The sequence below is a fragment of the Dinoponera quadriceps genome, unplaced genomic scaffold, assembly GCF_001313825.1.
Source record: "Dinoponera quadriceps isolate SergipeBrazil2010 unplaced genomic scaffold, ASM131382v1 scaffold1850, whole genome shotgun sequence".
NCBI classification, from domain to species: domain Eukaryota; kingdom Metazoa; phylum Arthropoda; class Insecta; order Hymenoptera; family Formicidae; genus Dinoponera; species Dinoponera quadriceps.
In genome coordinates, this window is record NW_014556042.1 from 138,342 (window position 1) to 164,133 (window position 25,792).

General features: G+C 42.9%; 3 protein-coding genes across 8 annotated transcripts in view; 1 reads left to right on the top strand and 2 right to left on the bottom strand.

Annotated features, from left to right (window-relative positions):
- Positions 1-17,966, bottom strand: part of LOC106746468 (dihydropyrimidinase) — a 39,911-nt gene extending 21,945 nt beyond the window's left edge. For 2 of the 5 annotated variants that reach the window (XM_014623081.1, XM_014623078.1), the window contains exons 1-3: positions 17,631-17,960; positions 3,318-3,412; positions 1,221-1,533 (exon numbers count right to left, since the gene is read on the bottom strand). In XM_014623081.1, coding sequence (XP_014478567.1) covers positions 1,221-1,533; positions 3,318-3,412; positions 17,631-17,669 — 447 coding nt within the window. In that variant the 5' untranslated portion in view covers positions 17,670-17,960. Of the gene's footprint in view, positions 1-1,220; positions 1,534-3,317; positions 3,413-17,630 lie in introns of all 5 variants that reach the window. The other 3 variants (XM_014623082.1, XM_014623080.1, XM_014623083.1) reach the window with 3 other exon arrangements.
- A 97-nt stretch (positions 17,967-18,063) lies between these two features.
- Positions 18,064-19,469, top strand: LOC106746470 (ribonuclease H2 subunit C). The gene is made up of 3 exons (XM_014623085.1): positions 18,064-18,598; positions 18,878-19,110; positions 19,192-19,469. The coding sequence occupies exons 1-3, from the start codon at positions 18,454-18,456 to the stop codon at positions 19,210-19,212; spliced, it is 399 nt and encodes a 132-aa protein (XP_014478571.1). The 5' UTR covers positions 18,064-18,453; the 3' UTR covers positions 19,213-19,469.
- A 100-nt stretch (positions 19,470-19,569) lies between these two features.
- LOC106746467 (transmembrane channel-like protein 7) lies at positions 19,570-25,741 on the bottom strand. Of its 2 annotated transcripts, XM_014623076.1 has the most exons (5): positions 25,249-25,741; positions 24,904-25,156; positions 24,553-24,737; positions 24,209-24,450; positions 21,893-23,785 (listed from the first exon to the last, which is right to left on the bottom strand). In XM_014623076.1, exons 3-5 carry the CDS (start codon positions 24,728-24,730, stop codon positions 21,893-21,895), a joined length of 2,313 nt encoding a protein of 770 aa, XP_014478562.1. In that variant the 5' UTR covers positions 24,731-24,737; positions 24,904-25,156; positions 25,249-25,741. The 2 variants fall into 2 exon arrangements, with proteins under 2 accessions (XP_014478563.1, XP_014478562.1); XM_014623077.1 differs by having other exon boundaries at positions 19,570-23,785; positions 24,553-25,156.
- Between the last annotated feature and the right edge of the window lie 51 nt (positions 25,742-25,792).

Consider the following 25,792-nt stretch of genomic DNA (forward strand, 5'->3'; position numbering starts at 1 on the left):
GGGGGGGGGGGGTAAAACTTTGATCTCCCGGAAAGGAAACGCATCGTTCAATCAGCTTTGGATATCAAGGATCGTTAATAGAGTACATCCGATGAGGAGTCGGTCGGGACGCTGTTTTCTATCGGATAATGGCCGGAAGCTGCAAAAGCTGGAATTGGATTAATTTTATGTGCCTCCCCCCGACGTCGTCGTATGCATTCACGTTTGCTCGCAATTGCGCCAGTGAATTACGTAAATTGCCGCATAATGCCAATTGACGCCTGGTGAACGCAACCACGACGCGTTCCGCGACGCGGATGAACGTGTCCGCGAAGAACGTATGCGTTCAGACGCGATCGGCGGCGTGTAAGAAAGGGGTCAGGTCTAATAGGTACTACCGTATGAGCTTTCTTTTCTAGGAATGTCTCGTGTTACCACAATTATCTCATATAAAGCGAGTGCGACACAGCGTCAGTCGTAGAAAGCGGCTGGCTCGCCGTCGAAGGAAGCGCGGACAAGTCGCAGGGAAATCTTCCATAACAGGCGATAACTATTTTACCATCTTGAATATCTTCACCGAGAAAATACAAGTGGTAGAATCGACGAGATTTTACCCAAACGAACAAAATGTCTCTAGGCACAATGTTTCGTCCACTGAACAAATTCTACAGTTGCTTTGATGAGTTATCAATTGATTCAACGATTGCGATATAGGCTAAGGTCCATTTGATTTAAAAAGCGCTGTATAGATCAATCATATTCTTTCTCTAAGCGCTCTGAAGCGTTTGCAGCGTGAAGCGGACACTAATCTTGGTCAACTATGCTAGCAATGCAACATATTGTTGTTCCAACGCATAATTTGTTAAGTGGACACAATAATTTTTTTGAATAAAGATGCCTGCCAATTTTTATCGATCCAACTACTTTTTTTCTCATTATTCGAAATATGAGAGCAAGAGGAAAATGTATCCAGAAGAATTTATCACATCGATATCAATCGTCATCACTTCGAGAACATTTTCCGCAGATACGATTTTTTGTTCATCTTCATCTGGTCGTTAACAAAATACTTGTATTCTTTATATTGAAAAACATTCTTATCTCTCGAAGATGTTCACAAGACGGTAGTTAGTTATTACCTCAACCTGTATAATAAGAGCGTCTCTTATTGTCCTTGTTACATTTACCCATTTGATTTCAATTGAAGAACCTTACACTCATCCGATGGACGATGAATTTACCTTCGGACTCCATGAGGTGACGGCGACGTGCAGCGCGTAATCGCAGCAAACTTTCTGATCGGCGTTCTGCCGATACCTCTCGTACGCCTCCACGAGGCTCTCCTCCTTCCTCGGCACCACGAAGTCGATTATCATTGTGGTGCCGCCGGCGACCGCGGCTTTCGTGCCTTGATAAAAATCATCCACCGTCTTGGTGTCCATAAACTCGAATTCGAAGTGAGTATGCGGGTCTATGCCGCCGGGCATTACGTATTTGCCGCGGGCGTCGATGATCCTCGTGCCGCCCGGTATGATGAGATTGCGTCCCATCTGCCTGCAAGCAGAAACGGATACCTTTTCTACACTCCGTCGCATCTCTCAATTCCGTTCTCGACCGGAACGACGCGAGCGTGACCATCTCCCGGAAGGACCACCTTCTCACTTGCGCCGATGGTATTCTCCTTCGAGATGTCACGCACTCGAGACGTTTTGGTGGTCACGTCGGTTGTTGACAGCTCGGCGAGAGCCCGTCACCACCCGGTTACAGTCACGCTCGTTTGATAAATCACTGCGCGACCGTAGACGCGCTATCTATTCTGATTCATTCAGTGTCGACTGATAAAACCGCCTGCACGTAATGCATATTGCGCGTTGCTTGTGCAAAGTGCCGGTCAGGCACGTGAGCCAACAGCGCAATCTGTTAGACGCATCATCGGCTCCGAAGCGTTTTTCTCTATATATAGAACTAATTATATAGTTATACAATTAGATTGCCTTGAAACGTCTGATGGAGTCCATCCTAAATGACGATTGGCGCACATTGAAGAATGAGTCTAGTTGAATCTATCTGAAAATGGACAACCGAACGCGTTTCGGCTAAAGATGACAAAATTTCAAGCCCTCACGAACTAAATTTGGGTTAAGAACCACTCATTTTTCAGTGCATCAGTGAGAGTCAGGAGCTCGTCGTTCGCATCGTGTTTTTACGTGGAATAAAATTCCTGCAACTGAATAGAGACCAGACGAAAACTGACGAGAAATAAGAACTCGGTGACAAGAATTGATCTTTACATGAAGAAAAAAAGATTAGTTGAATTAACGTGACAATGAACGAATCGAACGCATTTCGGCTCGAAGGGAACAGAATTTTAGCTTCTTATATGAAATTTGATTCTTACAACCAGAAATTCTGCTTCCTTCAATTAAAACGCGTTTAATTCGTTCATTGTCACATTAATTCAAGCAATTTTTTTTCTCATAACGTGTGTTATCGCGACTGAGAACATTCGTGTGAACATTCAGCTGCATTGAAACTCGGTTGAAAGAATCGAGAGCGACCGACTGTGGGAGCAGAAACCTCCCAAGGAATCTTTTCATTTCTACTCTGAAGGAAAAAATATGTAAAAGATAAAAAATATTTATTCGATGGATGTTGATAACTATTTGATGAAATCTAAATTCTTTTATTTAAATATAATAAATTATTATTTCCATGAAAATCAACAGACTTAAAATGATGTACTTTCTCATAAAAAAAATTCTTCGGCTTAAAAACATATATATTAGTATAAATAAATACATTATTAACACTCGCTAAATAAATATTTTTTATGTCTTATGTTGAAAAAGTGTTACATCCAAATAAATATTTGTTAAAAAGCATTGGAATAATTATTTTATTATAAAATAAATATTACTTGAATGTAACATTTTTTCCTTTTAGTGCTACATTCAAATAATATTTATTTAATCCGAGTAAAATAATTAATCCAATACTCCTTAGCGAATATTTACTTCAATGTAGCACTTTTTTCTTTTAATATAGATATTTTTTATCCCACAATGTATACAATCGAGCTTCCGTCCGGTCTCCAAATAACGGAAAATGCAGTTACACTAACGGAATTGTCTTTTCCGCGCAGAAGCTTCATTCTGAACGCTAAGTACGTCCATTTATTCAAAGTTCCGTTTTTTTTACATGAGTGTCACGCATAACATATTGTTTCAGCTTAGGAATCAAAAAGACACATCTAGCATTCAATGCACGTCCGGAATGCGACTGCAAATCACGAAGATTGCGCGTACTCGTCGCGGAAATTAATCCCACGACCGGCGTACCTGATGATGCCGTCTTCGATATAGACGTCGCTGTCGATGATTCCATCGTCGTTGACGACCTTGCCATTCTTAATTAGCAGTCTGTTCTGCGCGCTCTGAAACAGAACATAACGTTCGCGTTGATTCATGAATTAACACATCAGGTCCAACGAGAGAATATGAGCGGTGGATTAATCAAAGTAATTCGGCGATTAATCGGGACCTTTTTCATCGTCGATTCGCCCTGTCCTTGATGTTGTACCACCGTACGCGAGTGGAGGTCGACATCCGGCATACGCGATTAATGTGCGCGCATCGTCGTGTGTACTACGGTATATCAATCAGCGCGGTATGAGCGCGACGGTTCACGCACTTCCGCCAATGCTGGATTTAGAGCGTATACGTGCGATGTGCGTGAGCCAATAAGCCGGCGATACATCTGCATTTCATGCCCAAATAAGGAAAAGTTCGAGAATTTCGAATCCTTTTCTCGTTCACACAGCACCAGCGTACTGGCGCGCGCAAACACAATTCGGACTAGTTTTCATTAGCACTGATCGAAATGTGATTAAAGCGACTGATAAGCGCTTCGTTAGAAATCATTAAAGCTTCTCTTTTTTAACTCTCTCTAGGCAAGGTCATTCATGTCCCCAGCAAGAAGCGTTTATTTATTATATATTAGACGAGAAGGTGGTATTATGGTTTTTGTAGGTATTACGGCTCCTCTTAACATCTCCATCATTAGATGGCGAATTCTAATGATTACTTAGAGAATTATTTATTTCGTAGCCCGCCGTTACGTAGTAGCGCTAACATGCTAATACACAATAGCCGGCATTTGTTGTAACGAATTTTCAGTTTCGAGCATTTCGAAACGTTTTCAAGGTTTTCAAGGTACATTATTATTGAATATTTTATTATTATTTTATTATTATTGAACATTATTATTATTTTATTATTATTGAAACATTATTTGAATATATAATTTTGTAACAAAACGCTATTATTAAAAAAATATATATTTTTTAATCAATTTTAGCTGGAGGTCACATTACCACCCCCTGTTTCTCTTCAACCTTTATACAGTGTCGTCACATTTTTATAAATAACGCTCTATGTAATAAATATTCCATAACTTTGGATCTTTAGAATTGATTGATCAACACTTTGACGAATGTAATCGTTCAGTTCTCAATTTAAAATATTAATTGTTGACAAAGTTATTGTACAAAATATAAAGGGGAAGCCATAATACCACCTTTTCCTTCATTGTAATATTTGTGAAAAACATATTCTTGTTTATTATTCCATATTATTCTTGTGCCCTTGTTTCAATAAAAAAAAATGCATATATTTGGATCATTCATGACCCCACCTTTTGTGTCTACGTCATACTACTCCACTTTCTCTTGCAAGAGTTAACAAAAATGAAAAGAAAAAGGTTCGGAAATGTTGAATTATTCGCTTCGAAAATTTCAGATACGACCCGGGTGAAATTCTTCTTAGCGGAAATCGTCGACATCGTTAACGAGGGGCTTCATCTCGTGGGCTGAAAATTCGGCCGCGGAGGGTCCGTGAGGAGCGAGAGTGGGTCGTAAATAAGTCAACGCGCGTTTCAATTCAATCGACGTGTCCGGTGTCGATAAGCGCGATCGCCGCGCGCGAGCGATCGGGATGAAAGAAGAGGAGAAAAAAGCGTAACGCGACGCAATTTTCAGCCGCATCCTCCTCGTTTCATCGCGCGCGTGCGCGCACACACACACTGGGTACGTGATCTTTATCTTCCTGGAGGAATAAATTGCAAGCGGGGGAGAGCCGGCGGTTGCATATGCCACGCCGACGCGGGGCTTGTTACCGGCGTTCGCTACCTGCGCTACATTGCATCCCTTCAAAGGACTCTCGTCGGCCTGCCGCGAGCGTGAAAAAACCAACTCTCCCGGAAAAGAGTGAGGACGCTGACGGGGCGAAGGGAACGATTCCCGCTGCGTCTATGAAACATGCCGGCGAGTCGCAACCTCTTCGTGTCTCATGAGGCCAGCCAGGCTGCCGTCGACACCCACGACGAGCCTTTCCGGCCGAGCTCCACCCCGAGGGACCCTGTCGATCCACGCACGACTCTAAGCTACCCTTCGCCCTGAGGCTCCGGCGTCACTGATCCTAATCGACTCTTCGTTGCTTCGCGCCGACAATTAATTCGACAGCCGAGGAGAGTCGCTCGAGTAAAATTCCGTGATCTCCTCTTGAATCTGTGCGGTTCCTTCAGTTTATTTTTCGGCCGTGCCTTCTCTCGAGATTTCTTAGGGCGGAGTCTCACTATAAGCGAGTGAAAAGTGGTATCCTCGCTCGAGGCAGTAGTGAAAATATCGCCACTCGAAATCGCAAAGTCAGTATTTCACTCGAGCTTAGAGTTCTGACTCGTGACGAGTGAATGTTTCAATCGATTTGGGTAAATTTGCTCCCGTCATGGTGGAATACATCAGATTCACTCTTCGGTTTCCAGAGAAAATATTTACGACGACAGTTGAGAAATCACTCGAATTCGATTATAATTCTTTCTTCCGATTCTTCCGATTATAATTCTTTCATTGTGATGATCATAGTTATAAATACTAAATATTTCTTTCTCGGCATATCAAAATATCTTTCTTTTTTATGTGATATGGAATAATAAGCTTAAAAAGGACTGACATAACGACGAAAACATCTGGATCGAGGTGACGATGCGCGCTTTCTCACAAAAGCGTACATGTAAGGCGTGAACGCGTGGGTACAAAGTGAAGGACTTGACTTCACGAGAAGACCGAGAAGTAACGAATGGTCGACCTTCGATTTTTCCGTGTCGAGACCGGGGGATGTCATCGAAACCCCGCAGATGTAATCTACGTGGGTGGAAGGACCTTGTCATCCTCGGCGTGTTATTAGCGAGTGAGGCCGGGAACATCTGCGTTTCATGTGTTAGAGATCGGCGCTCGCGCTGGTATTTTCGGCTGTGCGCTGTCTTAAAATAAGCAACGCGCGAGTTCGCGTGTGTGTGCGCGAGCGGCACTCTCCGATTTTTTCAAGTGAAATCTTCGCAAGAGAGTACTTCGGCATCACCCGAGTCCCATTAAGTCCCGTCAGCGCGATCCTGTCGTGTCGAGGAACGTTATTTAAATATAAATCGACCTCGTATGCAAAGTAACGTCGTAACTGGTATTCGAAGTTCCAATGCGTTGATATATATTGTCGCGATGTCTGCGATATTCCAAAGCGGATTCAAAACCGACGAGAACGATTTTATTAAAATAAGGCACGCGAATTTAATTGAGGCAATGCATTTAAGTTGCTCGACGAGCTTCTGTCAGGTCAATCAAAAAGTTTATTTCGATTTGCAATAAAAAGACAGCGTGGCATTCTTATATTTATCTATACATAACACGTTGATGACATTTCACTGCTCAGGCGAAGGATTATTGAGTTTCTAAATTACGCAAAGCACACGGTTTATCGCTAAAAACAACGGAACAAGGAAGGGGGGAGAGAGATAAGATGATGATCTTAAGGTTTATCGTTTTTTTCCATTTTTGTAGTAACGTGAAAATAATGATCAATTTTTTTGCCGAGTAAAATTGTGTCTATCATCTGTATTAATTGAAAAATTCATAAATAAATTGAAACATTTGTATTTAAATTTTTTAAGAACATATCCATCTTGTCATCTTTCCTTCATATGTAAGACGATGGTTAAAAATAAATTTTTTTATATAGAAAAAATTATTTTCAAAGTTTTCATATTATTTTGTTATTATAATGTCTGTACAACACAATAAAATATAAATAAAATAAAGTGCGAATACGAATATTTATGAACAAAAAATATAATTTGTAATAATGTAACTAAAAGAAAAAAAATCTAGACAAGAATAAAAATATAAACAATTATTTATAATTGTATAATTTAAAATAAAATAACACGTATTATCTTATCCGCACATGATATTGACACGTGACATATTATCTTATCCTATAATCATTATATTTATTTATCCAATTTAAAAAAATTTTTCAATATGAAAAATGAGAGAGGTCGCCTACGCCTGAACACAGGTATGGCATTAAAAGAAGAAGAAGATGAGAAATGAAAAATAATAATACATTATATACGTTTTTAGGTATACTATACAGTAGTTCATAGAGAAAGTGAAAATATTTACTATAATTGTGCAATTCTTTATGAAGAAATATCACAAAATTATATATGAGTGTATTTAAAATATATTTCTTATTATATTATCTACTATCGTTGACAGATTGAAGTTAAACTATAACAAATTATTTATTATTACTTAAACCCTCGATGAGTCGGGCACTGACTTTTTATTTGTTATTAGATTAGCAAAATTAGAAACCGTCATCTTATCCCCCCTTTCCCTCACTTCTTTTCAAGTTCTCATTGTGGCAAAGCTAATAAGGCACGAAATGCGGGCTGGGTCGGGCCAGAAGTGCGGCTGGCGTACGCTCCTGGTTTAAAATCAATAGCCCCGGACGCTTCCTGTCTCGGTACGGCTGGCGAATTCGCCGGCACGGAGCCCGGCGAGGTTTTAAACGAAAATCGCTTATCACGAGAGCGGGCCGCACTATCAGATCGGCGTGTCGGAACGTGCCACTCCGCCACGAAGGTCTCGTGAGAATCGGGACGCCGCTGTTAAGTCGTTACCTCGTGGCGTTACTTTCGGTGCAAGGCGCGGAGGGACGATGTAGGTAGGTCTTCCAACGGCACCAACGAACGTCGTTGGAAGCGGAACCTCCGTTACGTCGTTGCAATATTTATGGGGACCGGCAACAACATCGCCGAAGAGTTAGCGGGATTAGCGCGCGATTCTCTGGCCGCGTGTCACCATGGTCAATTAAAATGAACTGCGCATTTCTCTTCTTTTTAGACGCTCATCCGGCTTGTGAAAAATCGTAATTGCAGACTCCGACGCGGAAGCAGGAAAAGACCGGCTCTTCGCGTCTCTCTCTCTTTCGGAGAGCCGGTACCGCGACTCGCCGAGTCGTCGCACGTGCGGTGCGTACGGACGGTGACTCGAGGACCGAGTAAACCGGCGCTGCAACTTGGCAAACATTGGCGCGGCTTTACTTTGCGCGACGCGCGATCAAACAATTCTCGAGACATTGCGTAACGCACAGCGGCCTGTCGCATCCACGTAAGCGTCGTCCTGCGTCTGCATTCGAGAGAGATCTGTGGTCGCTCGAAGATGCGTTTTTTCTCCACCCCGCCGCACAGTGTACTGTGGTTTGAAATTGATATTTCTTGACCAAAAGTCATCTTTTCAAGTTTCACCTTGAGTTGATATATAAATGCAGTTTTACGATGCCCTATAGTCAAATGATCGCGAATCGTTATCATTTATCGATAAATATGACGCTAAAAATATTGCTGATTGAAAGATAACCTTTAGTTACACTGTTAAAAAAAATTATGTTACATATTATAACATTATATACACGGAAAAAAGGAATTAGCTGTTCATATAACACAACTGAAACTTAGTTACGAGATCTAATTTTTAGCTAGCAGAGCTAGAAAATAGGTATAAGGACAAAAAGAATTAGTTAAATTAACTAAATTTCAGTTGTTATATGAACAGATAATTTTTATCTGTAGGAGCTAATTATTAACTGTGAGAGCTAATTCTTCTTTTCTGTGTATTAAGTACGCTAAAAGAACATGCTACGAAGTAAGTAATTTCACGTTACGTTGTGTTCTTATTTTTGAAACGAGATAATAACTAGATATGTGGTTGAAATAAACGTAACTTTACAATAGGAGTGTCTTGCCTATATTTTTGGAAAGGTTCTAAAAGTTTGTAAAAAACTAAAATAAGTTAACCGATTCTGAATATTTTTTTTTAATTTTCTCGTTATAAATTTTCCTTCGTTGTAAACCTACAAGTTTTTAAGATAATGCTAAAATTCAGAACAGCGGATATGGCAAAATGGTCATCAAAATGATTGAAATTCTACAATATTAACCAGTTAACTGTGGCGATCTCTTTGCAAAGCGCCCACCAGTGTGTGTCGCGATAATCAAGCGAGTTAGCTCTCAGGAAGTTATAAATCCAACTCAAATTATTTATAATTTTCATTTGTTTGTTTCATTTCGTCTTGACCTCTAAACATTTTACCCATATTAAAATTTACGAATATAATTTAGTTTTCGCCAGAATTACAATTTAAATATCAAATTGCAACAAAATTTTACGCATGACGGATATAGTCGTCAAACACACTTAACTGGTTAAATATAGCTGCGCTAAAATAAATTTAAAATTGTCTTTGGGGTCCGGTCTTCAGAAGTCAAAATGGCACATTCAATATGGCAGCCAAAAATACAATAAAAATAAAGACCGCATTAGATTTTGACATTTTCAACTGCCGTATCGAAAGCGCACTCCGCACACTGTTGGGTCCCCGTTTTCGTTCAACACGACTCGAGTAACGGTTGCAATAATTAAATAGAACGGCTGATAACAAGGATAATAAGTAAATATAGCAGCTGATAACGCGACCGGTCGGTTTGCGCAAAAATGCAGAAGATACTCGGAACATTTGAAGCGAGGCGTGCGCGGACTTGAGAAACCTCACGCGATCGTTCTGCTTTGCTCGTGGATGCGCGGATTATCAAGCGTATGCAAATAAACATTCGCGTGCGAGCTAATCGGCGCGTAAGAGAGTCGACGGAGTTACGTAAAACGCGCACCGATCGAGCCGTATATCGCGCGATCCGGTGTCCATCGAGTAATTACGCCTCGCTTTTTAATAACGGCTTACGCGGGCCACTCGTGATAATAACTGGCGAACGCGACAGTTACAAGGCGCTTCTTTAAGAGCACATTGTGTATCGTCGCGATTATGGCGGCCTTGGACCGTAATCCCACGAGCGTGTTCACTGTCACGCCTGTGAGAGGCGAAGAAGGCCCCGGAAAATTGTGCCTTAGATAATTATATTATAATAATTACATATAATTAGGTATATCGCGAGTAATTATATATAAAATTATATTACTATGTTATTAGCCTCGCTTCTCTCTCTATCTTTCAATTTCTTTCTCTCTCTCTCTCAAGCGTCGTTAAAATCGCAAAGCACTTGCAAAGGCGCAAAGTGTCGGCGCAAACGGGCTCTGCAAACGGCGAAGCCGCGGGCGATCGGCGCGTCGTAGTCTAATTTGCATTCGTAAACGCGATATGCTCCGGAAACGACGGGCACACGCAGGTCACACCTGGCTTCTCCGCATCACACATCGCACCACGGGGCCGTTTACGTATCAGAAACGGTGCCGGCAACTCGTCGTCGTCGTCTCGATTGACCGAGTCCGCAGAGAGCGGCCGTGCCAAATTTAACGCCGCACATCAGCGTGAAAACGCGACGACGGAGAGTGCGAGGGGGCGGATTGGGGGTGGACTAGCGCGAAATCGCCATGACAACAATGAGTAAATAAAGATCTAAGAATAGGGGCGAACGAAGAGTAACGTGGGAAGCAGAGCGAGATAAGTAGCTGACGAAATTGGCCACGGAGAACGACGCACCGACATGCTCCGGAGGCCATACGTGTCGCGGACCCGCGATCGAACGTTCGATCGTCGATCGCGATTGTCGAGTACATCGCACGGTTATTTTCCAGAAAAAGTGCGGTAAGTTCCAAAATGGTCCGAACACTTTGTTTTTATGCATTTCGGGACGAAACCATAATGCAATGTGAGAGAAGTCACATTAAGAAACCTATTTAATTGATTCAAACAAAATTCTTGTTTAGACATGGGCAAATGTTTTGATTGTGAGAACCAAAATTTTGATTTTCTGAACCTTTTTCATTTTCATCTCAGAGAATCAAACTTTGGTTCTCACCGCTAATATATTTGTTTGCTCATATCGTTACAAAAATTTCGTTTGAGTCAATTAAATGGGTTTTCCAGTGCATTTTCGAAAAATATTGAGTCGATACAAAAATTCGTCCCGTTTTTTAATCAATTCTTCGCTCAGAAATCGTAGAATTTCCATAAAGAAAAGTGCTAGATTCAAATAAATAATTACTCCAATACTCCTTTGCAAATTTTTACCTAGATCAAGTAATATATTTGTTCGGTTCGAATCAAATTTATTGAATCCAAGTAAAAATTTACTAAGGAATAAGACAATTATTTACTTAAATCTAGTACTTTTTTTGTGTGCGTTCATTCATATTCTCACTATTATCAATGCTCCGGCCAGCCGAGGGCGCGTCGGTTTACTTCGTCTCGCGCTTTTCTCTCAAGGTGAATACTTCCAGTCTTGTTCGGTTACTACTATGAGATAATCTCTAAGACGCTAGTGCGCTAATTCATATCCCGCGTGTCACGCGTGCCGTAAACTGACAGAGCGGAAGAGTCATAAAGCCGTGATCTCATTGTAGCATCTTGGAGACCGCAATTAACAACTGGCGGCGCGAACCACTGCTGAATTAATTGAACGACGATGAAGAAATTAACCGAATACAAATATCCATAGAGCCTGCCGTTAATCATCTACTATATTCCAGTGTAAAAATAACAACAGGGAGTAGCGGTTTCATAATAATGAGAGATTCTCGTAATAATAGTTAAGATAAAAAAGTTGCCGGATGAATTTCCGCGTAACTGTAACAGGGAACGGTGCGTTCTTGAGTAGAATCGAGCATTTCACGGGGCATAGGAAATAGAACCAGGTCAGTTCTCATTAATTACACGCCTACCACGTGATTATACGGCCTCTCGCGGGCACATATCCCCATATGTTGACGGGACCGCGCCTTTGTTTACTACCCGCACTCGCGAAACCGTAAAGGTAAAGGTAAAAAGCGTGTCGAATGATCGGGTGAAGAGACAGACAGAAAGAGAAAGAGAGAGCATGTGAAAAGGACGGAGAACAACGGCACGTGGCCTTATGTCGACGACATCTCTACTTCCTCAGGGATCACTTGGCGTTTTCAAGTTCGACGAACGTGGCTACCCGAAGATGCCCGCGCTCGAGTTTTATTTTTACTCGCGGAAACTATGTCGTCTTCGCCGAGTCGACTCGAACGCACCTCGTCTGCGACCACGAACGTCCGCGCGAATTTATTACGCTAAAACGGGAGGCGGTTTTTCCTGCGACATTAGGTCGACGTAGAGTCGACGAACTATTGATTCGCGGAGCGCCGGCCGGCTTCTCTCTCTCTCTCTCTCTCTTTCCCTCTCTCTAACTCTAACTCTCTTTAACTCCCTCACGCCACGTCGCAGTGCCGTACACGATTTTCCCTAGGCGGAATCACATTTCCGTTTTCCGTTACGTTATTAAGGAGGCCACCAGAGCGCATCGCGCGCGAGTTTCCGAAACCAAATCTTTTGGTTTCCATCCAAATCTGTTGGTTTTTTCCCTCCAATTCCGACTAGACAGTCCGCTAATTACGTCGAGCTGGAACGGAAAACAGTATCGTGGGTGATGCGAAAGGTAAAGATTTTTGCGCGGCTATTATAACACGGAGGAGTGTTTCGAATTAGAAAAAGGCACACTGCTCGTGCAACTGAAAATCGATAAGCGAGCGCCGATAATTGATAATTGTCGGGTCGACGGGACGCTTGAAACGGGCGTTATTGATCCTCAGCCCGCTGCTTTATCTCATCTCATGATGTGATTCTTACGGGTGGAAAATCCATAGCCGGCTTCTCACGTTCAAATGAGTCGGATACGTCTAGATAATTCGGGCGTTGCGCAAATAACTCTATTATTTCGGGTATTATATCATATAATAACAAGCAGGTCCGACGGAACATGTTAATCGCAAATCTGATAACCCGCCAAACGATTGCTAAATGCAGTTAGTGCTCGGGGGATAACAGTCGTAGAGTCTAACGGGACGACGATTGTTCCGTTTTTCAGCGAAACCGGTGAGAAAGAGGCATGGCAGTGTGTTTCCATTTTCCGTTTTCAATCGGCGCTAAGTGGCACGCGCTAATTAGACGCTCAGAAGTGCCAAGACACTGAGGACCCCGTCACTGCGTTTCACTAAGCTCCTTGGTCATCAAGATAGAAAGACGTTCACGTGGATCGCAGCGTGATCCAAATGATAGTTTCCGGTGCAAAATCCGTAACTTTTGCAACTGATATCAAATCGCAACCGGATCTTTCTCTCCTTCTTTCTTTTTTGGATTTTTCTATTTATGTATCTCTTCTTACTTTTTTTGTTTTTCTTTCGTTTTATTTATTATATCATTCTTTCCACATCTTCTTGTTACACAAAAAAAATTAGTATTAATTCAGGACTTATATTTTCATATGTAAACAAAAATATATAATCTTATATGAAAATATAACTTGTTTACATGAAGAAATTCTATAGTTTCGATGAAAATATCATATTTTAGTTATTCAAGAGTAATTTTCATGAACTGAGAGAAAAATTGGATGGAAAAAACGATATCTTCCTGATATTGATGCAATTATTTGAAGATCTCGTTTTTCTATCCAATATTTTTCCTCTCAATTCATGAACATATATAAGATTATAAGTAGGGCATTTTTAGAGTAACTATATCGAATCTCTTTATGTAAGCAAGTTTTATTTTCATATAAAATATATATTCTTGCTTATGTATGAAAATATAAATCTTGAATTAATACTAATTTTCGTGTATATAATACTCTTAGGGAGCCTAACCCTCAGATTTCTCTCTTTCTTTCTTTCTTTCTTTCTTTCTCTCTCTCTCTCTCTCTTCCTCGTGTATCAAATCGCGAACGCTTCGACAGCTCGGAAGTCGGGCGGAGAAAAGTTGGACTGTTTCCGCCGGATACATCGCGACGCAGTCTCATCTGCGAAATGGGCTATCTTCTTGGCGCTCGCGCCAAGAAGAGACACATTCCGATCAATAAGGCGGCAACCTTGCAACACTACGGACATTACTTTCGTTTTTCGCGTCGCAGCCGCTATACGCGACATACAGCAGTGTGCGCGCACGTTGCGCCACATTTTGCGAGGTACATCGCATAATAGCCGTGCAGAATGGGAATACGAAGCGGACTCTCTAATAATAATATGTCAATACGGACGTGACTTAATGACGAGGCTTTTTTCGTCGCCGTCACATATATTGACGCAAGTCACAGGAACATATACATAAAGTGTACATCATTTCCGCGAATATTGGCCTACATTTCGCGTAATTCGATGGCCGCGTCGCGGATATTTACATTACAACTACGACGTACCTAACAATTCCTTAGATTCCGCGATCTTTATTTCTCTTTCCTTCTCTCCCTCTCTCTTGTCATATTGACGCGTGCATCTCTTATGAGCTCTCGGTCTATATCCTTCGCAAAACATCACACACAGTTCCGTAATACAATAATAGTTGCCAAGGCTTGCCGTAGGCGTCGTTTAACCGCGATGCATCATTCACGAGAGTGGCAAAACAAGATGCAAATCCGTGAGCCGCGGGTTTTTACATTCTTGCTATGCCTCTCTTTCCGGTTTGATACACGCGCAAATTTGCACGGTTGCGCGCGATATAGTATCCAGCCGCGATAGATGAAATATCGGACCGCCGGAGAGGGGGGGGGGAGAACCGGTTGCACGAATTAGCCGCAGCTTTTCGCCGTCTTGATTGAACGAGCGCGACCGATAATTTCACGCCTCATAAGATACTTATGAAGCTTGCATTGATACTGATTGGAGTAACGGCTCGAAATTCGCGACAGTCGGTCCGTCCGCTTGTCCGACGAAACCGTTAGATAAACCGAAATAGAACGAGAGGAAGAAAACGAAAAAAATATAAAAACCAGAACCTCTCGGCTGACCAACGAATCCGCGTAGCGACGGACGATCTCGTTGCCGCGCCTTCATCAGTCGCATTGCATCATCGGGTCATTTATCGCGCGTATCGAGCGTGTGAGGAATTATCTGCGCACAAAGATTAAAAATCACCTGATATGCGGCCGAAGGTCAAAAAGTCGAGACCGACGATGTACAGCACGGATGTTTCACCGTCAAGTGAAAAGAGCGAGGCCGCGTGCGACTCGAAATGCAGCGGAAAAAAGTAAGTGGCACGGCCGCTGATCTCTGGTCGGTTGCGATTAATTTCGAACGCGGATTTACGCCGCTCCGATTAGAGGAGCTTACACGTAGTTTCGCATACACATGCAACGTACGTGAATGATAACCTCAATAAGATAAACGCGGCTTTGCGAAAGTTCCCGCGTACAACCCCACGTCGATTAAGTTCGATCGGTTCGGATTGAAAACGGCGCGACGTCGTTCGAGCCGCCGACGTTCACCGTTCCCCCGTTATTATTTGGCAAATAATCATAGCTTCGTCGGTCTCCGGTTGTACTCCTCGACTTGTACTTAGCACGAGAGGGATTGTGCCGGACAATCTGTAAGTGCGAATCTGCAACCAATTATGCTCTCAATCAGAGTTTGATAAAACATTTACACGGCTGTAGGCGCCGGTCTAGAGCCGCAAATAGAACGAAGTGTAAAAATGCCGGCGGCTTTCCATCGACGAGCTTTATTATCGCCGATTTATTAGCACAGATTACGCCACACTGAGCGATTTTATACTCCGGTCGAGACGGTACGGATTTATCGATAAGTGAGTTGATTAATGCAGAGAGCAAGGGACGCGATAATGCTCCTTATCATGCTCGGGTGTTGACTTCATGAGTCGCTTGATTATGCCGAGTTGCACGCGAGATTAGTGAATTTCACGGATTCTTATGCGGATTTTGTTTGTCGATTGCGACGCAACGTTGCATAATGATAACTTTGCTTGATTAAGCTATCTCTCTTTCTCTCTTTATCATATTGTGTCCATTAATCTCTCACGTTATTTCTGCGCAATTGTTATCTCTTTCTGTAGTGCAACGGGCAATTTAAAAACGCCAAGTTAGATAATTTTTTCAATTTATTAAATTATATATATTATAGAATTATGTATAGAATATATCCATATATAAAAATACACAATTATATATAAAATATATAATTATATATAACTCTGTGTCACTTTATATATAATTATATATTTTTATACATGGATACATTCTGTGCACATTGAAACAAATTGCTACGTTCAAATGGATATTAACTAAGAAATATTGGAGTAGTTTATTTTATTTGGATTAAATAAATATTACTTTAAGTAGCACACTGAAAGAAAAAAAAGTGCCACATTCAAGATATTTACTTAATCCAAATAAAATAAACTATTCCAATACAATCAATACTTAGCAATATTCTAATATTTAGCAAATATTTACTCAAACGTCTTTTTTTTTTTAGAGAAAAGACGGAGAGAAAGATATGATGCTTCATATATAACTATATCTAATTATATATAGAAAGTTTTTTCCCGGAATGTGTTTCGAAATTGATATGTTTAATAAATATCAATTAGTGCTATTAACAGAGAAGATCGAGTTGAAGCTCACAACTTCGACTCTAAACGCCGGTTAGTGCAACAAGTTCTTCGACGAATCAATGACCCCCAATAATGCAACAATTGTACATTTAGCTTAAGAACTATTCAGGAAATTTACGTTCGCAAGTAGTCTTCGGGACAACGAGATTTTTCGGTGAACACAATGAAAGGTCGCAACCCAACAATCCGGAGACAATGATCTGCCGCATTTCGGGCGTTCGAGGCAAGAATTGACGGGTTTTTCGGAATGTTTCAGCGCGACACTGAAGCTGTTTGTCGACTCCCACGATAATCCACGAAGATCTCGTCCGAAACCGGCGACGAGATTTTGGTGCAGAAGTGAAATTTCAATCCGCCGGCCTGTTCAATTTTCCCGGCCGCTTCCCAAAGAGGGGAAAATTTATGGAACAACTCTTATCCGCCGCGTAACCCCGTGAAATTAAACCCGAAGGTATTCGAGAAAAGGGCGTGTGACTAGAAAAGACCTCGAGTGGCGGTGATTTGCCGGCACGAACAGCGATTTGAAGATGGTGAACGCGCTTATTAGATCGCGTGCACAACATTTATCACGGAATCATCGAGGAGAGCCGAGGCTCAATAATCCACCATTACGAGGCAGATACGTTGGAGAGCGACGCAAATCGTCGTCGTCGTCGCGGCTGGATCGAAGCTCGAACAGCCCCCGGTCCCGTAACACGACATGTTGCATCCGCAACTTCCGTGGCAGGCGATTTCCGACAGCGACATCGCGCGCAATCATGCCCGACAGGAGCGGCGTCACGCGACGCGCACGAGAATAGAAAGAGCGACGGTTTCCTTCACCCCTGCGCAAAAAACGCCGGGGTGAGCGCGGCGCCCCGCTGTGCACATTCGCGCTCTCACCTGCAGATGAATCGGCACCTTCTTCACCGGAGTGCTCATCTCGCACAACGCTGCCTCTTCCGCTTCTTATTCTTCTTCTCGACGACGCTCGCACCGTATTTCCCCTCTCGCTCACACCGATGACGATGTCGACGATGACGATCGACCACGGTGTCGGTCACTTGTTCTACGTTCGCGCGTACCCGCTCGCTTCTCACCGTGTTCGCTTTGCGCGCGCTATTCCGCCGACGTTCTTCGTTCTCGGCAGTGAGGTGGGGAGGAGACTGGGAAGAAGAAGCACGGAAGCCGGAGGAAAGTTACCACGCGCGATCGACCAACTGCAATCAACTGCCGGACCGACGACGCGACGCGACGCCCCGCTCCGAGACGCGTTTTCTCCACTCGCGAGGGTGGCTGCTGCCCACTACCGGCCTCCCCCGCCGCGACCAATCGGAGCGAGCAGCCGGAGAGCGCGGGGAATTCAAAATGCGCTGCGAATTGGACGAATCTGCAATTCGTAGCTTCGTTTCCTAATTATGCTCGACTCCTAAATTAATCTCACGAATTATACGGCTCTTCAATGATATAAACGTCATTTCTGAGAAATATCGTATCGTTCCAATTGAAGGAAAACTGTTTGAAATTAATAGTACGAAGGTTATGTCCGCTTTTCAACGGCAAGTGCGGTAACGCGAGAGCTATTGGTCGATTTGAATGGGTCAACTGCGGCGTGCCATTGGTTAATTCGAACGGGACAAGTAGATCGCTGCGACCTGGTTTATTAACATTTTCCCGCGCAAAGTTATCGTGTTATAATTTTTGCATCATGTCGTATTAAATTAACATGGCTGTACGTTTGCACGTTAATAAGGATCCAGCAGTTCGGAAGGAGTCCGAGGTGCACCTGATGCCGTGTAAAATCCACGGGGACGAGTCGGCAAAGGTCTCCTCCTTCTTCAAGCCTTACATCCGTCAAGTGGATGATGAACGTGAGTAGAGTTGGAGCGAGGAGAGTTCTATCTCTTCAATATCTCGTTAGAAACTTGTTAAAAGCTCGTAAATCTATAATATTAAGTGTCGTAGGACGTGTCATAAAATTCTGTTTCTACAAACGTTCCCTTAAACACTTTGGTTAGGTTGTTACACTTACCCTCTTTTATTTTATGACGTCTTGCTTGATAGGTTAACCAAATATATAATAATTATAATGATACGAAAAAAATGAGAAGAGACTGTTATGATATTGATACATCCTTTACTTTTTGTAGATTACGAGTGTTCCTTCCGTGGCTATCCGCTTCAAGGGAAGAAAGTAGCTGTACCTGCTGGGTACAAGGGTGTGACATTCATAGAAAACAAAAAGACAGAAGCTGAAGGTAAAAGTCGGAATTTGTACAGTACTGGAACCTTCTCACAATTTATATACTGGAACTACGACAGGATACCATCGAAGAATGATGTTCTCTCAGCAGCTTTAGATTGGATCGACATAGCCGATGCTGTAAATAGCTTCTCAGTGCATACTTGTACTTTGCCAGTCACCAGTAAGGCTATTCTAACAGTTTTCCTTGTTAACTTCCAGTTACATGCACCAGAAACATGAGTGCCACAAGAGAAATGCAACTGCATGAACCTGAAGATCTAAAACATATATATTGTTTTTGATAATATATTTTTATACTCCGCGAGTTCAGGGAAAAGGAAGAGACAATAAAGGTATATTTCGTGTAACAGATTTATTTTTACAGCGTCATAATGGATGAACACGCCACAAATGATGAGCATATAATATATGCGTAAGAATCTATGGCTGTAAGATGTGTAAAGAGATAGCAGTGATATTAAAGATAATTTGATTAATTGTGACATTCGAAGAAAAGTTTCCTATTTAGGCGTATCTGTGCGATCTCGTTTAATACAATGACAGTGTAAAGGAATGAATTCTGTAGAGTCATTGCTTATCTTTTCAGAGGCAGAAACCTCCCTTGCGTACGATTATCATGTTTTATACGATTTTTATATTTTTATATTAATGCATTTAGTGCCATCGATAGCTTACAATATTCATTGTAAATTAATGGAAGATGTGTACTTAATATCTGAGTCTCCGTATATGTCGTCTTATACACGGCCGTACAGTTGTGTGCGACTTGCAAATGCATTCTTCGAGGTGTGCGGTACACGTTCAATCATTTAGGCCAAGGAATTCGCTCGATTTTTCCCACAGCATGCTGTATTGAACATGTGCGCGTGTGATACCTACAGAATTGATTTTTCAAAGTACACTGAAGTAAAAAACATCATCACTTCCGCAGGATTGCGTAGAATTGTTGGCAGTGTGGAGGAGAGTAAATCGGGCATAATCTTAAACGGAGTATGTTCGTTCGCGTTATCTCACGTTAACACGCTACAGTAGAAAAACGTAACATTTAAATTATCGCGGGAGTCCCCAAATGGGGTGCCCCTCTTTGGCATTGCAATACTGAGGTATACGAGATTTTTTGTAGAACCGATCAGAAAACGGAGCGTCGTGTATGAAATTACAAAAGTTCCTGCGCTCTTACGCTCTAAAATAATTCAGCCTTTCGTTACAACAGAATAATAAATTATAACAAAATACAGTTTAGTCATAGTGATACTTCTTCTGCTGCTCGTTTCGTAGAGGTATCGCTAATAAAATAACTTCTCGTTCTAAAGGACCTATTTACAGTAACATTACAGGTTCCTCTAAAGTAGAGCTACTCTAAAAATAGGTCCGCTGCGTATCACTGTTTCATTTTCTTTCTTGTGTGTATGTGTGTTTGTGTTCTTTTTTTTTCTTCTTCTTTCATGCAAAAGCTCACTAACATTTACTCGTTAAGTCGAGGAAGTAAATGCTCGCCGTTACGGAGGCGTAGTCTCGTTACTTGTTAGTGCACTAAGCTAAACATACATGATCACACATTAGCTTATAATATTGTTACGTCCGACGAGTATGTTACGCTCCAAGTCGGATCTCCCCATCGCGTCCGTTTCATTGCGACGTACGGATTGCGATCTTACAGATCTACCGTCTGCTAAATCATACGAAGCTAACGAATAAATAAGTCACGATTCTCCTTTAACCTGTAACTATTGCGTAATACTTGCGACAACGTTGCTTCTCTTTGTACCCTGATTTCAGACGTGTATATTCTTCGCGTACACGCGATACGGTCGAGTCGAAACTAGAAGAACGTCAGATATGTCCCGTCTTGAAGGTTCGCAAATTCGAAACTAATCTCGCCGAACTCGCTCGTCGGAAACTAACGCTCTTGCTTTGGCAGTGGCTGCGACCAGTGTGTCCGAGTATGCGAGTGAAATACAAAACACCGTAATCGGCAGCGTATTAATTAATCTTTGGTATTGTCCCTGCTAATGTCGGTCGCGTATAAAGGTGCATACACACCTCGGAGAACGAACGAACAACGAGCGTGTCTCGTGTCTAAACGCGCACGAATTTTCTTCAGAACTATCCGATAACGCACTTTACGAGCAAATCAGCCACAAACTATTCGAATTTGTTACGACATACGCATTTTTCAAGATGCAGAGTTAGGAAAAATACTTTTGAGAAATAACTCGTTACCATTACTCATTACTTATTGAAAGAAAATATAAAGCATCACCGTTATTCGTTACCTACTGAAAACAGTAACTCCTTACCGTCATCGTTACTCAAGAAGTAACAAGTCATTATTTCTTCACCGAGTTTCGAAGATCTTTTTTAGGACTCGCTTTGTTCGTTTTATGTATTGCAGGTATGTAAAGTAACGACGAAAGTAACGATTATATTCGTTACCATTATCATTACTAATGAAAAGAATAACCAAATCGCTGCTGAAAAAAAAGTAATAGTAACGTCGTCACAAGTAACGCGTTACTTCCCAACCCTGTCAAAATGTAACAATGAAACTTTGCATTCGCAGTTCGTTCGTCGTTCGTTCGCCAGGTGTACACGCACTTCAAGAAGTTTCCCCGTCGTTCTCCGATTCGCGAATGAAATATGGAATATCAAAAACGTTTTTGTAAATGCCACCGCGGTCGGTTGGCTCTATGAGATATAAAAAAAGAGATAAAATCGATGCAGTCTTACACGTTTCACAAGTAAATCGTCAAACAATCGTCGCTCGATCGAACCGGACAGCAAGTTTCTCACCAAGTCCCGGCAAGTCGCGAGGACGGTCCCATTGTGTCCCCGCTGGATTTGTACACTCGGTAAGAACATTAAAATCAAGTTTACGCTACATTCGCTCCTTTTTTCTTTATACATGCTGGAACGTGCCTAGCTCGGTGTTCTGTTCCTGGTGGAACTTGTTCTGATCCTGCTGCTGCTTGATGAAAGCGCTGAGCCTGTTGAGCAGGAACTGCTTGTCGTGGCCCTCCAACACCAGCTGATTCTTCAGCACCGTCACCATGTGCTTGTTCGCGATCAACGCCGCGTAGTAGTAGTACAGGAGCAACGTTAGGACGACGAACGCCGGTATGCCGAATCCAGCAGTGCCCAAGAAGAACAAGGTCGACTGCAGCCAGTCGGGGAACCGTGAGAACGTCATGATCAGCAGCATCCACACGGACTCGAGGCCGCGGAACGGCCCGCAGGATTTCGACGGCATGATCTCCGCAATCGAGTATCCGACCGGTATGATCGCCAGAATGAAAGAGACCAGCAGGATGAACATGAAGAGCGAGTTCGACCTGCTGGCGCGATAGATCTTGCTCGACGGTGTGCTGTTGACCAGGCACGTGAACTTCTTCACGTAGAACAACAGGAAGGTGCCGATCGTGGCGACCATTGGCAAGAGCGGGGCGAAAAAACAGCCGAGCCAGCAGATCGTCTGCAGGTACACGATGTCCAACACGTGCTTGGGCAGGTCGAACTCCTGCTCGCCGACGAAGCGCAGCACCTTGTTCTCGGTGTGCCGTGCGACCAACGACCTGGGAAAGTTGACGAAGAACGTCATGAAGAATTGGATGAACAGGTCGGTGGTGTAGAGCTTGAAGAACTGCTGGCCGACGAACGTCTCCCAGCACAACGGCTGCTTGTTCTTGCTGCACTCGTGCTCTGAGATCTTGTCCGCGACTAGTCTGTAGAGAGACGTGAGCAGAACGACCAGCGAGGCCAGTCGGAGGAACACCGTTCTGAACAAGGTCACACGGACCACGTAGGATGGGCTGTAGTTCTCCAGGGCGACCAGGTAGCGGAAGAGGAACGGGATCGCCACGTTGAGGCCGACGATGCATATGTACGGCAGGAATTCGAAGAAGAGACGGATGATCTTGGAGGTCTCGACGTCCCGTGCCAAGTACGCCGCCAACTGGTTGAACGAGAAGTCGATGATGTAGTAGATGAAGGCGCCGCAGGTGCTCAGCACCGTCAGGACCAGCAGATTCACGAACAGCCGTATGAAGAAGAGCTTAGTCTTCTCCTCCCTGGTGCGGTTCTTCCTCTCCTCCTCCATCCGTTCAGCCTCGAGGAACGCCTTCATCTCGTTGTACAACGCCTTGTGCTTCACACCCGCGGACTTCTCGTTGTGAATGCAATAGTCCCAGCCGCCGAACACCAGGTTGCAGTACTGGTAGAACTGACCCTCGCCCTCCACGACGCGCTCCTTGAAGCCCTTCGCGGCGGACCGTACGATCGCCACCAGACTGACGATGAAGACACTGATGATGACACAGATGTACGACAACGAAGAGTTGTAGTAGAAATTGGCGCTCACGCTCTCGTAGATCTTGTGCGTGTAGGAGCCGTAGAACAGCAGGGTGTACTCCAGAATACCGCCGCCCTGCACGAGGTCGGTTATGCTGTTACTCTTGTCGGTCATGTTCTTGTACAATTCGGAGCAGCACGCCACGCTGGCGGAAGTAATGTTGGAGCACGCTTCGTTCTCCGGCGTCTGTAGCAGGATCGCGGGCAACACGATCAGCGGGAATATGATGGCGAACAGCAGCAGATTCATGTACATCAGCCACTTGATGAACAGAAAGTACGCTACTATTCCCATGCCGAAGTTCCCACCGATCTTCTGCAGACTGTCGTTCCACAGATCTACCTTGGAATACGCCTCTTTCAGCCTTATGCGAAATTGCTGCCAAGCTTTCCTGCGCTGCCACTTGAGCTGTTCGAAGCCCTGGAGTCTCAACTTTGTGGCGCTCTGAAAGGTGCAAGATTGTAAGTGTCGTAAGCATTACAATATATATCATGTATACTTACTATCCCAGATAGATAGAAGTACTGAACGTATGCAAACATTTAATGTATACTTTGTGATGCCATTGCAATATAACATGTTTAAAATATGCTTGTGGCGTAAGAAATGCTCATTTATTAAGTTGAATCAAAGTATTCTTATTAACTACAATAATTCCTGATTAATTGAATTCTCTTTCGAGCAAAATAAGCAGCAATATTTATGACGTCAGAATATCGCTGCAATTTTCATGGAATCAGATGATTTCTTTTATATATTGGCAAAATTCTTGGCGTATGAGGACGCATCTTCACACACTACTCGATACAGACAATGTACCAAAATACGTCTATCTGGGTATACTTGTGACAGATAAGTTGCAAATACCTGCAATTGATTCTTCAACTGTATTTTTTGGGACATTCGCAGGGGCATGGCTTTGATTTGCATGATCTCCTCCCAGGTGCGCTCCTCATTGGACAAGTTCTCAGACAAGTCCGGTAATGTAGAAACTGCTGCATCGTGAATATTGGTCGACATACGCCTCGAAGTGGTTGTACCACGCGATCTGGTGCTCGTACGCCTCCTCAATGTTGTCTTCGTATCATTTCGGATTCGTTTGGCTGTAGCTGTGTTAAACGTAAAGTATAGGGGAGAGAATTCATTCACAGGTAAGTGATAGCGAACTAGCTGATGTATTCATCAAGTGTGTTCTACAATTTGTAACTCACCAACTCGAGACTTCTTGCTAGGAAGTAAAGTAGCTATGTGTGAAGGGTCCCTCTGTAAGGCCTGCTGCAGATCGGCTTCTATAGCTGCCGGATAGCTCTCCTGATAGAATTCTGCACCAGCTTCTTCCCATCCTTGCCCCCTGTCGCAGCCCCTCTTCTTTCTTTCTCCTCCCGACATCTTTAATCTTCAAGATGAAATTTCCGTCTGACTTAGCTTGCAAAACTGATCAGTTGAATCCAATTCAACACTCGCAATCCTCAACTATCTTATCTTGTACAAATGATTCATAAGATTCCATGCATCATGCAATTGTGATTGTTCTTCTAATCTTCTGATAATAGTTTCCTCACATATTGTCCAAGGTAATTGTATGCCGTTTACAGGAAATGGTGTTTGTTTCTTGAGCGCTCACTCTGGCGACGATAACGCATTTTTCCCTCCTTTCATATATATCTGTCTCTTTCCTAGATACAGTATTATGTTTTTCTTCTTCACTCTTATCTTCAGTATTCTATTTCCGGTAAGACATTTAAAAAGTATCGGGTTCTAGGATGTCGTCAAGTGGCATTGCGAAGTATGAATTATCGAACGATAGAATATTAACTACGAAGAAAAAAAAGCAAATTATCGTTATCGTTGGTTATTGCCGGGTCGCCGAGAGATAAAGCAATGTCGGAATGTATGTACACACATACCAGACATGAACTGTCAATCTAGGCGATTGTAAGCGGCCGATTATTTTCGCGAAACGTCCACATTTGCCGATCGATACTGTCAGTGCCAAGTAACAATTTATCTTTGGCTGTTGTAGGACTATCGCAGAATCCTTCGCAGCTGATATCGGACGCAACACTCATGGGAGATTCACACTGACGTCCGACATCCGATATATATACATATAGACACGGACAGTGCACCTGTTCCAAAAATCATCTGGAAGAAATGACGGAGCCATCCTGCTCGCGCGAGTTGACGACTAATACTCCTGTGCGGAGGATGCGGCACACGTTACGTGTGACGAGAAATAACCCGGCGATGAATCACCTCCAGGTACAGGATCTTTATCTTTCAGTAGCATCGTCGGGAGTAAAAAGGAGAACACGTCTCATTAATAAAGAAAGACAAGAAGATCCTACTCGTTCTGTTCTGCTGCTGAAGGATACAAAATTCGTTTAATCCGACGTTGAATCGTACTACTTGAAAATAAAGAGCCCCTTTTAGAACTAAAAAGATCCTTCG